This window comes from Haemorhous mexicanus, chromosome 12, assembly GCF_027477595.1.
Source record: "Haemorhous mexicanus isolate bHaeMex1 chromosome 12, bHaeMex1.pri, whole genome shotgun sequence".
In the NCBI taxonomy this organism is placed as follows: domain Eukaryota; kingdom Metazoa; phylum Chordata; class Aves; order Passeriformes; family Fringillidae; genus Haemorhous; species Haemorhous mexicanus.
In genome coordinates this window covers 18,129,375-18,143,503 of record NC_082352.1, presented here as the reverse complement: position 1 = coordinate 18,143,503, position 14,129 = coordinate 18,129,375, and the positions used below count along the sequence as shown (strand labels likewise).

At 41.4% G+C, this 14,129-nt stretch overlaps 1 protein-coding gene across 2 annotated transcripts in view; it reads right to left on the bottom strand.

The window, feature by feature from the left end:
- Nucleotides 1–203: 203 nt before the first annotated feature.
- GAN (gigaxonin) overlaps nt 204–14,129 on the bottom strand; it is a 40,087-nt gene continuing 26,161 nt past the window's right edge. For both annotated transcript variants that reach the window (XM_059857413.1, XM_059857414.1), the window contains one exon: nt 204–13,954. In XM_059857413.1, the coding sequence (XP_059713396.1) occupies nt 13,773–13,954 (182 nt within the window). In that variant the 3' untranslated portion in view covers nt 204–13,772. The remainder of the gene's footprint in view (nt 13,955–14,129) is intronic.

Here is a 14,129-nt window from a genome sequence, read left to right as displayed (position 1 = left end):
CCTCCATTTATTTCCTTTGGGTTTTCCCCTTTGATTAAACTTCTGGCATGTTGGAATGTTTAATAATAAAACAGATAACTCATGGGAGATGATATTTATAAAATCTACTTCTTTTTTTTTCACTTTTTGTAAGACCTTGAGAGAAAACTACGTTCTTCCTTTTAAAATAAAAACAAAAACAAACAGAGGGTGCAGTTAACAAGTTTTCAAACAATCAATGTTTTATTTGGTTAATTTATTAAACACCTTTAAGACAATTAATTTTGGTCTGTACCCTTCTATAAAATGATTCAAGTTCTGAACAAACCTCCAATACATAAAGCAAAGTTACTTTTACCATACGCAAATTTCAGATCAAAATACAACACTCTGTTTTCTTACATTTATAAAACCCGGTCAAATACAAACAACATTAAAAAAGATAAAACACTTTCACTGATCCTTGGTACAATATTACAGCACAATTTGCACAGTGGCAACTAAGTCCTCAAAGCACAAGTCAAATACTTTAAAAAGGGAGCCTGCCTTTAGTCACCCAATGTTGTACTGAACACGTAAACAAAGCGAGTGCTACTGAATCCAGGAAAATTCCCGTGTCCCTTTTCATACCATGTGTGAGCCACAAAGCAATTCTGCAAGGGAAGCTACTGGTGAGTAACCAAAGAGCTTTCCTACTTCGCTGTTACCAGTTTTTGTGCAACTATTCCATGAAAATAAATGAATGGAGGTGGACCAGACTCTGCACTGGGCAATTTATGGCAACTAAAGTAAACCAAGAAATGAGTGTTTTTCTAAAAACAGACCATAAAACTATATTAAAAAACCAAAACCAATACCAAATTATCATGGGTACAACTGGAGTAACTGCCTTTTGCTTCACCTTCAAGACATCTAATGAAGACACAGAGTGTTTTCAATTTTTGAGTTTGTTCAATTGCAAAACCCAGTGTTTCAGCAATGGTTCAAAGTGCCATTAGAATTGCACATTTTTCTTCAATTACAGAATGCATGGTTGCATGAAACGCTCATTTGGTGCTACACCTGAAAGCCTGCACTTACACTAACCTGTGAACATGTGGGATCTCCTATGAAACAGAAACAAGAACGAAAATTAAAACTACAAACATAAAATGATAAAACTCAAGTCTCAGTTGATAGACATTCCTGGGAAGGTCCTACTTAGCAAACCTTGCAGCAACACCTCGAGAAGAGAAAGTGAAACCAGAAAAATGGATGGGTCTGATGTGTCCCCTCGGGCTATGCTTTGCACAGGCAGTCAGGGCAGTTGTACCACAGTGCAACTGAAGGGTTTTTGCCTGAAGTTCTGCAACCCCTTCATTTCCCCCACCCCCAAACCACTGATTTTACTCACAGTTCAATTGTAACTTCAGTTATTCAGTCTCATCTAATGTGAAAACATGTACGTAATTAAATGGAAAAATACACTAATGGATCTAACTGTCCTCTCTTCTCCTCCCCAAACTCACATCAAACCCATGAGGACACCACACACTCCAGAACTTTTCCTACCTGTTAACGTTTGCATAATCCTGACAGAACAGAGAACTGCAAACTGCACAAATAATACATAGTTAAATAATGCTCAAGTGTAAACAATACAGGATGGACATGGTTTAATAAACCCTTGTGAGGTACAGCAAAAACTTATTTTTCTAATTTAGTGTTTTAAGTGCAATTGAAACGCTGCTGTACCGCCCTTCTGCAAATACATCTCTCCAGAATTAAGCTGCACTACTAGGCTTATTCCCTTAAAGCTACATACCCATGCTATAACTCATTATATTGACTTAATGCAAATATTTGTGGGGAAAATTAATTTACAGGGTTAATTAAAATCTTTTTAGTATTCAAAAGGAATGATAGTAAAGGGATCAACCATGGAAAATGTGGTAATACATGTTTTTTAAAAGATTTCCAATAATTCTAACACAAAACAGCAAGTATATTTTGAAAAATGCATAGAAACCCTGTCAATACAAAAATCCCCACTGAAATTACACAACTAAGCAATTTTAATCTAAATATTTTATGTGCTTTTCCTATAAAGGCCACTTTGATGTACAAATACAAAAAAATTTACATTTTTCCCCAAAATAAATTATTTGTTCCTCAATTAAAAATACTGAATATGGAAGCATAACAACCCTCTCTCATGCCAGCTGCTCATCTGCAGTGGCTATTTCTGAAGAAGAAAATCTCCTAATATTTTCAGTTACCAAAAGAAATAAGAAATGGTTTCAGCCTGTGGTCTGCTTAGCACTAGAAAAAACCTGGGGGAGGGAATGGAACAGGCTGAGCCCCTTACACTGCGTGTGCTGGGGAGGGAATGGATGTACACAGAGAGAGCTTTCCTGCTGGTCTCCCAGGCTATGCACCAAAATCCCTGTTTGGAATCAGAGAAAGAAATCGAGGTCAATCTGAATTAAAGAGAGACAAAATAGTAAAGGGAGTTAGGAGGCAGAAACTGTACGAGGTCCAGGGTGGGTTAAGTAAATGAACTCAGGATCACCTGGGAGAGGAGAGCTCCTCACGGGAGGCAGAACCAGGAAAAACTGTACCCGTTTTTAACAGGGGGAAGAAGAGGAACACAAGGAACAAATTTCATAGGAAAAATGAAGCAATGGGAGAACAAACAACCTTTACCAGCAGTCCTGACCACAAGGGCATTTATCACTGAGTTGCCACAGAAACAAAAAAATCAAACTCACACAGAAGTGGCAGAAATGAAAACATACTCAGACTGATTGGAGACATCACAGGGATTCTTTACTGTAAGCACCAGATCCACTACTGACTGACACAGGGAAAGCAAGACAACACCAACCCAGGGGGCACAGCAAACCCCCAACACCTGACATGCTCTAGGGCAGGGAGGTGCAAACATAGTGAAGTGGCCCCAGCGGGTAAAGCCGCACTGAGGGGGTTACAGGACAAGCTCCAGCTGACAACATCATGGGACAACAGGAGGGACACACATGGAGATCACATCATCCCAAGCCAAAACACCCAACAACCTGACCCAGCTAAACTGCTGGGCCAGGCAAGGGGGCAGGAGCAAAAGCAGTGAACTAGAGTTGATCTGGATACGAGATTCTTGGGCAGCCATTGAGTACAAGCTCTCCTAACCTTGGACCAAGGACTGGGTTTGGAAGGACACAGGAGCTGCACTTCTGTAGCACAAGGAATTCAGCTCTCTGCTGTGCCGTATTGCATAGTTTGATTGAGGTCAAAGAGCATTTATGTCTTATTTTTCCCCGTTTTGAACAGAAGTAACTCGACATACTTTGATCAGAGCATTCCAAACCCTGCCCCCAAATGATTAATCAATTAATTTCTAAAGATTTGGGGGTGGACACATAAAAGACAAAACTCCATTCCCACACAAAGCACAGAAGGATCTACAGAACATGTACACACATAAAAAGTCTGTAATGGTAACCACATCTGTAACACAGGAGTCAGAGCAGGACAGCTGGATGATGGGGATAACCCTTGCTGTCCAGCTGCATGCCACAGATGGTAAAGAAGAGGTGAGTGCTTTTACCTCACCACACCAATGTGCCTTTTGTAGAAAAGGTGGCAATATATTCTGACAATATCCTGGTAATTATCAAGATCTTAGATTTGACAGAACATTGAACCTTTAGGAGAGGGGCAGCGGTGTGACATCACATTCCAACACCCTCCTCTTACTTGGTTCATGGAATACAGATATCATAATTGGATTATTCAATAGTTGTTTCATTCTCTAAAGATATAAGAGAGTATTTGTACTGTACAAAGTCAGACTAAGTACACTAGTTATCATTCTTACAATACGTATTCATATTCTTTAACCCAATCCCACAAGATTCATGAGACTCAATAAATATGGTTTACCAAGGGAAAACTCTGAAGATAGAGCATCTAATGTGAAGAAGTTTTAGTTTTTCCTTCTGAAGATAAAACAATTCCAGCTTATTAGGGTCCCACTCTGGATTATGAAGCAGTGGGCATACGAACTGGGATGCAGTTTCACATCTCTGGTTTCTCAAAAAAAGAAAAAAGTGCAGTGGAAAAACAGGTGGCCAGAAGCTCTCCAGCTCTTTAGACCAATACCTGTGGTTCCACACTGCAGACATAGTTCCAGAACCCACAGTTCCATAGCTCCAGAAGTTTCAGATTTAAATACAACAAATGCAAAATAGCAGATCTCCTATAACAGCCCATAAATGTTTACATCGTAAGGAACAGTGTGGACTCATCCTTACCTGTGCAGCAGGGAGCAGCTGCAAGGCAAGGAATGATGCTGCTCCTCAGCCTTCCCTCGAATGAGAGGAATTTGCAAGCTCAGTAGAGTTTCTCCATGGCCCCTCACTTATCAGCTGTTTTTCAGAAGCACTGCAGGTAACACAGATACTCCTGTGAGGCCACCAACTGGTGGCTCCTCTGCAGTGACAGCCTGGATGAGTTTGGATGGGCAGCACCCAATGTGGGAAGGAGAAGGACAAGGCAGTCTCTGGACTCTTTTCAAAAGGCTAAAGGACTCTTAGAGTAACACAACTGAGAAATGCTACAGCACTGGGACTGCAGAGCCTACAAGAAGGCAATAAATAACCTGCTGTCTGAGATGGGACAAATTCAAACATCAACCCTTGATCCTTCCTGCTGCTTCAGACAGGGCAGGAGTAGGACTTTATGTGCTTCAGAGAAAGAAAAACCCTCCTGTAGCAGTGTTACCAATGCCTAAAGCAAACTGATGATACAGATCAAACAAAAATAAAGACAGCACAAAAAGGACAACAACAAAGTTCCTACGCAGGACTACGATTCAGCTCTCTCCTCCATGGCTTGTGTCTACAAGAGCCTCTCCTTGGAGTGCCCAAGCCAATGTCCCTGCAATGGCAGCACTTGGAGCTTCCCTCCTCCTTCCTCCTGAGCACCTGTGGCACCCAAACCCTGGGGAGCTGAGCAGGAGGGGTCTGACACAAACCCCACACCGGGCCCAGCATCCCCAGTGATCTGCCAGCCACATGGGTCAGCGTGTCCCAGACACACAGCCACATCCTGGGACCAAGCCTGGGAAGATTAATATTTATGGAATAGCTACCATGATGCTAATGGAAGGCTCTGGAATTAGCAGCTAATTGGTACAGTCTGCAGAGTTATGAATAGCTCCTTGTTTCACCCCTACTATTTGTGCATGTTTCACCCCTACTGTTTGCTACATTAAATTCAAAATTAGTATGAGCTGCTCCTCAAAATTCTAGAGGAAGATGTTCTCCATGAAGCATTTCTTGGCTTTGCTCTTACAAAAAAAGGGAAAAGGTAGCATTTTCCCATTACATTTTGTATTATTAAGGCCTTTGACAGTTTGGAAGCCATCTTTATGAAAAGGGACGCTTTTCAAAATAGAGATTGAATACTCAAAGAAAAACTCCACAGAACAAACACAAGCTGATTACCAGCTTATATTGGTACTTTTAGAAGTCAAGCACAGTGTAAGGAAGTCAAAACTATGTCAAAATAGCACCTTTAGAAGCAGAAGAAAAGACACCTTTTAAAAAACTTTTTCAATCTAAGCAAAACCCCACATACCTGAAGATTACAAAGAAATGGGCAATGACATAAGTTCAGGTATGGAAGGTGGGTATTGATTTGAACAGTTTTTCCTCTGCAGGTGATTAAATGGGGAACTCCACAGAAAAATATCTAATTAGACATTACAGAAAAATCAGTGAATCTCTCTATTGAGATAATGTATCAAGTTCACAGGCAAAACAGTGAGAGCAAAGGCAGAGAGAAAACGATCTGATCTGTCCTTAAAAGAGCAGAGATTTCTATTTTTTAAACAGACCTCTTCCTATTTAAAAATCATCAGGACAGCCTTTCAATTGCTACTCTCATTTCCAAGTATAATAGTTACTATCAAGTAATAGAAATTTTTATTTACTTTTTACAGCAGCTGCAGGTCAACCTTGGTCTTTTTGTACAGAAACATTAATTTAAAATGAAATTAAACTGTCCTTGGGCAATGGTACCATTCTGTCCTGCTTCTTGTCTGCTTTTAGGGTTTTTTTAATTGAAGGACAAAATGTGATTTAAAACAAAACAAAACAAAAAATATTTGACAAAGTGCAAAGAAAGAAAAAATGAGGTAGCTGGGAATAGGGGCTTTTCCCCCCAGGACAAGGCGCCAGGCTTCCAGCCACAGGGACACACATGAGGGACTGGGCTACACCTGCTCCACCTGCAGCTTTGCTTACAGGTGTTCAGCTGATCTCTGACCTGCTGGCAACAGTTTTACAAGCTCCCTGAAAAGTCATTTCATTGTGTACTAAGCACTGTCCCCACACACACTGATGTGCAGAGATGTGCAAAGCCTGGGTGAGTTCTCACAGGGAGTTCTCACAGGTTGGTGTTGCCACCCTCTGACCCACAGGAGTTGTGCTCCCAGGCCCATGGGCACAGGCTGTGTGTTCACAGGGAGACTGAAAGCAAAATCCTGTTAATAACAGCAGAAGAGAAAACACCTGAGGCCAGAAGAAACATCATGCATGGGACACCCAGGACCTGCCCCTGATGGGCTGTGGGGTCCAAACACTGAGGGCAGTCAGTGGTGGCAATTCCATGAGTTCTGTACCAAACCCAGCCTCTTGCTCCACCTGACACTCACAGCAAGGCTTGTGCAGTGTAAGGAGAATCTTGTACTGAACCTTCTCCACCCCTCAGCACTGTGTCTGGGACAGTGCTTCCAGGAGCTTCCAGGAGCCCCCCAGAACAGAGCTTGCTGTTTACATCATGTAGCCAGGATAGGACAGAACACTCACCATGCATTGCAAAATGCAGCTTCAGACCATTAAACACTAACATGTTTCAATTGCAAGAAGCAAACCACTCAGGTTTTGGAAGTCAAAGATTTAAAACAAAAAAAAAACCCAAAAAAAAAAAAGCTTAAAATTGACTTAGCAGGTGTTTCCCCAAGCAAACAAAAGCTAGAACAGACTCCTCTGGGTTGCTTAGAGAACATGGAGTCCTTTGGACTAGTTTAAGACCAGCTTTGAAAGGGTTTGAAAGTATTTCTTAAGAGGGCACTCCCTGGTTTCCCTTCAGAAAGAAACTATAGCAAGAGCTTTACAGAATGTCAGCTGTGTTTAACTTGATCACCTCAGCAGATACCCCTGTGCACTGCTTTGTTCACTCTAATAAATAAGCAGCTTTGCTTTTTAATACATAAAAGCAGTGAAAAAAGTGACAGGGGTGATAATGCTTCATGTGTAAATTAATAAAGCAGATTAATAAAACCCAAAGCTTTTGCCTGTGAGGTCGTTCAGAAGAGAACCTCAAGCCCAGCCAAGGATCAGGTTTTTGTAGTTTTGTAGCACACTGCCTATTGCAGATGGAAATTTAAACTTTCCAAAATGGCTTTTGCTTTCATCAGGTACAAATTTGTTCCACAGGTTGGTTTTTTTTTTTTTTCTGTTCTGAAATTGGCAGCCCAAAAACAGAATGCACAGAAATGACACTTGTGAAACAAGTACACAGCTGGTGGCAGGAGGTCGGTCAGGCTCTGACAGGGTTTAGAACTACAGATGAAAGAAACTTGACCTCGACAAAAATTTAGGTTGTCTCAGCATTAACTCGAAAGAAATGGAGGAAAGTCAAATAAATTAAGAAAAAAAAATTAAATAAGTGCCTAAGGTGGTAATTCAAAAACTCCCAGTATTAAAAAAAAATTAATTCATGTTTTATGAATAAAATAACACTGATTACACACAGGGGATGCTTCTTTCTATTATTGTAATCAGACCTGTCAGCTTTTACCAGGGCTCAGAACAGCCTCATTTCATTATGCAAATTCAAGGGCACAGGTAGGCAGGTAGGCAGTGGCATTGAGCAGCTTCATGTACTGAAGTGCTCTGGCAGGTGTTCTCTGCTCAGAAACCCTGCAGAACTGCTGGGCATCACAATTTAGCCTTTTTCCACTGAAAAGCTCCAATCTTCCAGCTCACTTTTCAAGATATTCAAATAGATTATTTCAAATAACCTCCAAATATTATTCTATACAAGTCCTTTATGTATTGCAAATACTTTTATAACTAAAAAGCAGCTACCTAGAATAAGTAATAAAAAAAAATATTATTCAGATTTGGTATCACCACTAAATTTTCAACATAATCACCTGTTGGTAGTAGGTCATAGTTTAATTCTCTTATTATCCTTAAACAGGTGTTTATGTAGCTGGGCACTTTGAATGGCTGTAGTCTATATTTTTAGGTAACATGTTAATCAAAATTTTGGGAGAACTGATTGCTGGAGCACAGCAGCAGTCAGACTGCAGAGTCACACATGGCTGGTCAGAGGTGTCACCTTAAACCCTGGCTGCAATCCTTCCTACAGCAAGGAATTTCCCAGGGGAAAAAAAAAGAAAAAAAAACTCACACCAAAACCCATAGGGATGATGGAGAGCAGGTGCCAAACTTATTAATAAACTTCAGAGCACACAGAGGTGACCCCCAGAGAAAATGAGCAGAGTTTCCCCAAACCCCACTGCCTTTAGCTTTTACTGGCTCACCTTCCCAAGCCCTGTGCTTTTCTCTCACGGACCATGTGCCCTGGAAACACAGCTCCAAGAAAAAACAAGGAAGAGCATTAGAAAATGGCAAATGTCAAAAGGCTGCAGCAATGACGACTGAAACACAGGCCTGTACTCCGTCCTGAACGGGGAAAGGAAATACTCCTTGGGGAAGATGGAAATAGCAGCTTCTACAAACACGGATGCAATTAACACCCCTCCCACCCACCTGAAGTAGCCGTTTAAGTACTCCAAAGAGCTAAAGAGAACACAACCTCCAAATCCTCAGTGCTAAATTAGAGACAGAAAGGATCCATTTAACACTAAATTAAATATAATTCCTTGGAAAGCATTGCTGTGAGTGGCACCAAACCACACCTTAGTTACAATGCTCAGTCTGCCTGTGTCCCTGGGCACTGCCACATTTCCCGAGGCACAGTTTCATTCTGCAGGTCGATAAATGCAAACAAATTGCACTTAATCTAAATGGTTATAATTTTAAATACTAAAGCCTGTTGTCAGCTGCCTTTTATTATATACTTGCATGGCACCAGTGCTCTAGTAAAGAGCAAAGTGTCCAGATGCATCACATGGAGTGATACTCAAGGCAGCTGTGAAGAATAACACAAACCTGCACAACAGCATTTAAAAAAAAAAAGTAGATTTACATTGCTTTCAGTAGCATTCATTTCAAAAAAAGAACCACTGCTCTTTTTTGGAACACAGTGAATTTTAAGCATATCTGTATTTTAGTAGAACAGTTGAATTATTGTTATACACAGAAGAACCCAAAAGTTTGGCACTTGTAACAACTTGGATTTGTTATTGCATCCTCCACTCTGCATGGCACATGCATGGCAGCAGAGCCCCTGCACAGCATTTATGGAACAAACAGAGAAACTGCAGTTAAAACAGGGGAAACCTCCCCAAACCCCTCAGTCCTGTACTTGTGCATTTACTGAGTCATGCAGGCACCAGAAATATTGCAAAGCAACCAAGCTGCCTGGTGTGCTCTGGAGGGGGAGTTCAGAAGCCAGGCGCTTCAGTAGCTTTGATAAAACCTTATTTTCATATCAAGATCTCTGCTCCTGAAGGCAGGCTGTGTGCCAGGCACGTGCTGTGCAAACACCAGGGACACAGCCTGCCCACAGCTATCAGTGAGCTGATTTTGAGCTTCTTTTGGTTTCAGATTCACCTCTGTCCTCTTGTGTAATTTTGTATTAATTTGCCTTCAATTTAAAGATGAAGTACCCTCAAAGCTACAGAAATTCATTTGACCAGAAGCAGCTGGGCCTGACACAGCACTTTCACAATAACTAAAATTTAAGGATTAGCTGACAAAAAATTTAAGGACAGCTAGAGCTTGCTATGGTACAGCAAAACAGAAGACTTTTTAGGATGCCTCTTTTTCAAGTTATAAAGCCAGCAAGGGAGAGGATCTGAAATCCAACCCTGACTCTTTAGGAATACTAGCATCTGTCAAGGCCAGGTAAGGAACAGAGCCAGGACAGGCATGTGCCTCCCTCAGAAACTCAAGGGATTTATTTTATGAGAGCAACAGCACTTTACACCTTTGCTTCTGTAATCTCTCTCTGCTGTGCAGAGCAGCCACAAGGCTACAAGTGTAAAACAAGCACAGAGGACACTGCTGTGTGCTTACAGTAGCATATATTTTTTCCCCCACTTTTCCCCTAAAATTGACAATTCCAATTTTTTTCTAAAATTATCTGTGGCACGTGAAAAAAAGGAAGAAACTTTTCTTGGAGGAATTGTGGGAAGAAGTGGGGTAAGGGGAGAAAAAAGCCACCGCTCGTCCCATCTTCCACAATTCCTACCCTATATTTGGTGATTTTCTGATTTCAGTAGCTGGGGTTGGTCCAATTCCTCACCAGGGAAAGGAAAATGGATGCAGAGGCCCAGCCCAAGTGCCTCAAGCTCAAGCCAGTCCTCATCCTTCATGGACAGCTGGCCAGGACACACATTCAAACCGTCACCTGTGGAGGACCTGGCTGAATGTCAGTGCCAACTCATGAGCTGGGAGGAATTAAGGCCACTGTGCTAAGCAAGGACAACTTAAACAAGTTTCTAAGCTGCCAAACCACCTAAAACCCCTGGACTGCAACTCAGAAAAACTCCTGAGTTGTTCAGCCATCATGTGCAGGGGCACACAGTGCCAGGAGAGCAGGGACAGCTGAGTGGTGGCATTTACCAGGGAACCCTGTTCAATCTACAGCTGTTTGCACATTCAACACTCAGCAAACTGGTGACCTCCCTCCTCTCAGCACCTCTGGTACCATCAAAGCCTCCCTCCCCTTCTGAAGTCAATCACGCCACGGGAAAGAGAAAGAGAAGTCAGAGGTGAGCTCTGCTTCTTCACTCCTACACCACCACTGGTACAATCCCTGCAGAAAGGGGAGCCTTGGCTTCAAAGCCTTGCTCCAAATTCTGAGGGAAATCAAACCTGGTTATTGCACAGTCCAAGGGATGCACTCACAGATCACAGCTGGACAGACAGACAGGAAGACACATCCCTTCCCTCCTGCACACAGAGGCTAGAACAGCTCCTGGATCAGTTCCACAGACAATGCAGAAGGGGAATGTTCCCATCCCCTTAGGCAAGGCCAAGGAAGCCAGTTTTGAGGTCTCAGGAGTGCCTAAATCTTGAGCACACACCCGAAACCCCTGGAGAGCATCCCTGGAGACTTGGTCCCCAGTCAGGTGCAACATGACACGAGTACAACGTGCCCAGAAATTCAATTTGTGACTGGTTCAGGTACAGAGGCTTAAACTTCTTGGTCAAATCTCACTGAGTGCATTCGCAACATGCTCCAATCACTGGCAGATTTGTTTCTTTTATTTATGTTTTCTTTAAAAATAAAACAAACTAAGAACGCCTAGTGTTAATCCTACTCTAAGTGTAAACATTTGGTTCAGTAACTTGAACTGCAAAACACTGCTAGAGTATTTACTTGGGTTTATCATGTGCATTTATCACTTACGTTTTCTGGATGCTGAATGCCCTCAAGTGTACTGGGAAGCTACAGGGACTTGGGAGATAGCAGCTGGCAATATTCTGAATAACATTTTCGGAAGTTTTCCAAGCCACTTAGAAAACTGAGCTCAAAGTGAAACAGATACTTAGGAACATTCATCACTTTTGAATATGGAATCTTGGCACTTTGTCTGAGGAAAAAAAATTGATCCATGTAAGATTTTTCAAAAGAGGGAAGTTTAACAGATAAACTAACAGCACTTGATTTATTTCACAAGCCAGCCAAGGATGGAAATAGTGGTTCACATTTCTGTAGTAAAGCATTATATATAAATTTAAAATCTAAAGACATATATATACACACACCAAGTTTACTGCAATGCATAAATATATAAACTTTTTAATATGCCAACTAATATAGGTCAGAAAATCGATGTATATAGTTCAAGTTTTGCATCACTTCAGCATTGTAAAAAATAAAAATAAAAAAAGGTCAATGGATTGGCTGCTGCCCTTTTCCCCACCCTCCCACACTCCTCTGCTCAGGAATCAGAGTAATTCCAACCCCACATCAGTGCTATGGAAGGACTGAGCAGAAATAAGTTTCAGAATGGCTCTTAAAGGACTATTTAGTGAAATACCAATATTTTGAACTAGTTTGGGATCATATTTCAATGTATGTAAGATGATTTCAATAAAGATGACAAAGGTTTACACTAACACAACTGAGGGCAGAGTTTGGCTTGTCTGAGGTCCACAGAGTTGCAGAGTGGAAAGTCTTATATGTAGTTATAATACTGGTTGTACAAAGTCTCTTTTTCTGAAGGGTAGGAGGTATTATTTCTATTTTCCATCTCTCCCATTTTATTTCTTTTAAATAAATACAGGTTATGTCCCACCCATCACAACAACAAAGAAATCAAAAATTGAGGTAAAACTGTTCTACCAGCTGATCTTGACTACAAACAAAAAGTCAATTAAATATCACTACTAATGTGAACAAGGCTTAGTAAGAAATAAAATGCAAGATACTAAGTTCTTCACTATAACCACACCATAAAACCCAGCTTTCAAAGTCAGACAGCAGTAAACAAGACTGTACTGTAGCACAGAACATTAGTAAACCAACTTTTGATCCCAATTTAAAGTCACTGTACAAATTTTTCTTAACTCTTAGTTCAAACCCCATGTTTTCTGCAAAATAAATATATCCTTGTCATATTTCACCTTTGTTCTAAGAGACATAAAATACACCTTTCTACAATCCTCAGTCTTAAAAACCATTCTTAGCTTGCAAGCAATCTGAAGTAAAAAGGAACACAATCTAGTTTGTCCTTTTGCTCTTACCAAAAGCAGCAATCATCACTAACTGTTCCAAACGTGTCTTCCCTTTTCACTTCAAGGGAAACAGCCACCAAAGCTCACCCAGAAGCACACACCACCCACCTGCAGACCAGTTCATCAGGCTACTCGAATGACAGCGTAGGAAAAAACTGTTTACTTCTTTGTGGTGTACTGTATCCATTCTCTGGGGTGTATCCATTTCAGATTAGTCCATTTTATATATATTAAAAATATTTGTCAGAATGAAACCGTTGCAAATGAATCAAAAACCGTATGTACACACCTCCACCATTTTTTAGGCACAGACCTTATCTTTTGAGAAAGGACTAGAAATAAAAGGTGCAACGACCAACACCTCCTGTGGCCTCATGCTCCAACAGCAGCACACCAGGGAGGTTGGTTATCATGTAGCTTCTGTGTATTACAGCTATCCAGTTCCAGATAGCACATGGATTCGTATCAGTTCCCCGCAGGGGAAACGCACCTGAAAGCTTTTTTTGTTTTTTTTTGCTTTTCAATAAGCTTCGCCAAAGGAAACGGATTCCCACCAGTTTCACACACAAAATCCTCCTTCAATAACAAGGTTTAAAATCCAAATGGTTACGACTGAAGGTGTTTCCTTGATCTCCCCTTTTATTTTCCCCCTTCTCTCTTCTTTAATGTGTACTTAAGTTATTTGTTCCCGAAACAAGTACTGAGACTCAAGCTTTGTAAGCATTTAAAACAAAAACAGTTACCATACCAAAGCACAGCATACAGTGTAATTTTCAGCTGTAATTTCTCAGCTTTTCCTTTAAATAGAGCTAGATTAAGGTGGACTGCACAGAACTCTTCCAGTCTGGTCCCCTGGCAGCACCCGGCTCACGGAGAAGGTACGCGGATGCGGAACAATCCCTGCTGCAGCTGCAGCCGGAAGAGTTTGCAGTTGGCGATGCGCAGCGCCGCGCAGCCCGTCCGGCGCAGGTCCGAGGGGAACAGCGGCTTGGTGCGCTGCCAGGTGCCCGTGCTCCTCTTAAATTCCCTAACATAGTCATAGTTTGTACCTGAATTCACAAAAAAAAAAAGAGATGAAATGCTTAAAACTCACTGCAGCTTAACCACGGTTAACTGCTAGTAAGGCAAGTATGTGAACACGAGCAGGCACAGGAACACAAATCAGTGTCTGGATGGGTGGTTGAAATTATTGTCAAAAAGGAACTATTATGACATTTCTGATCT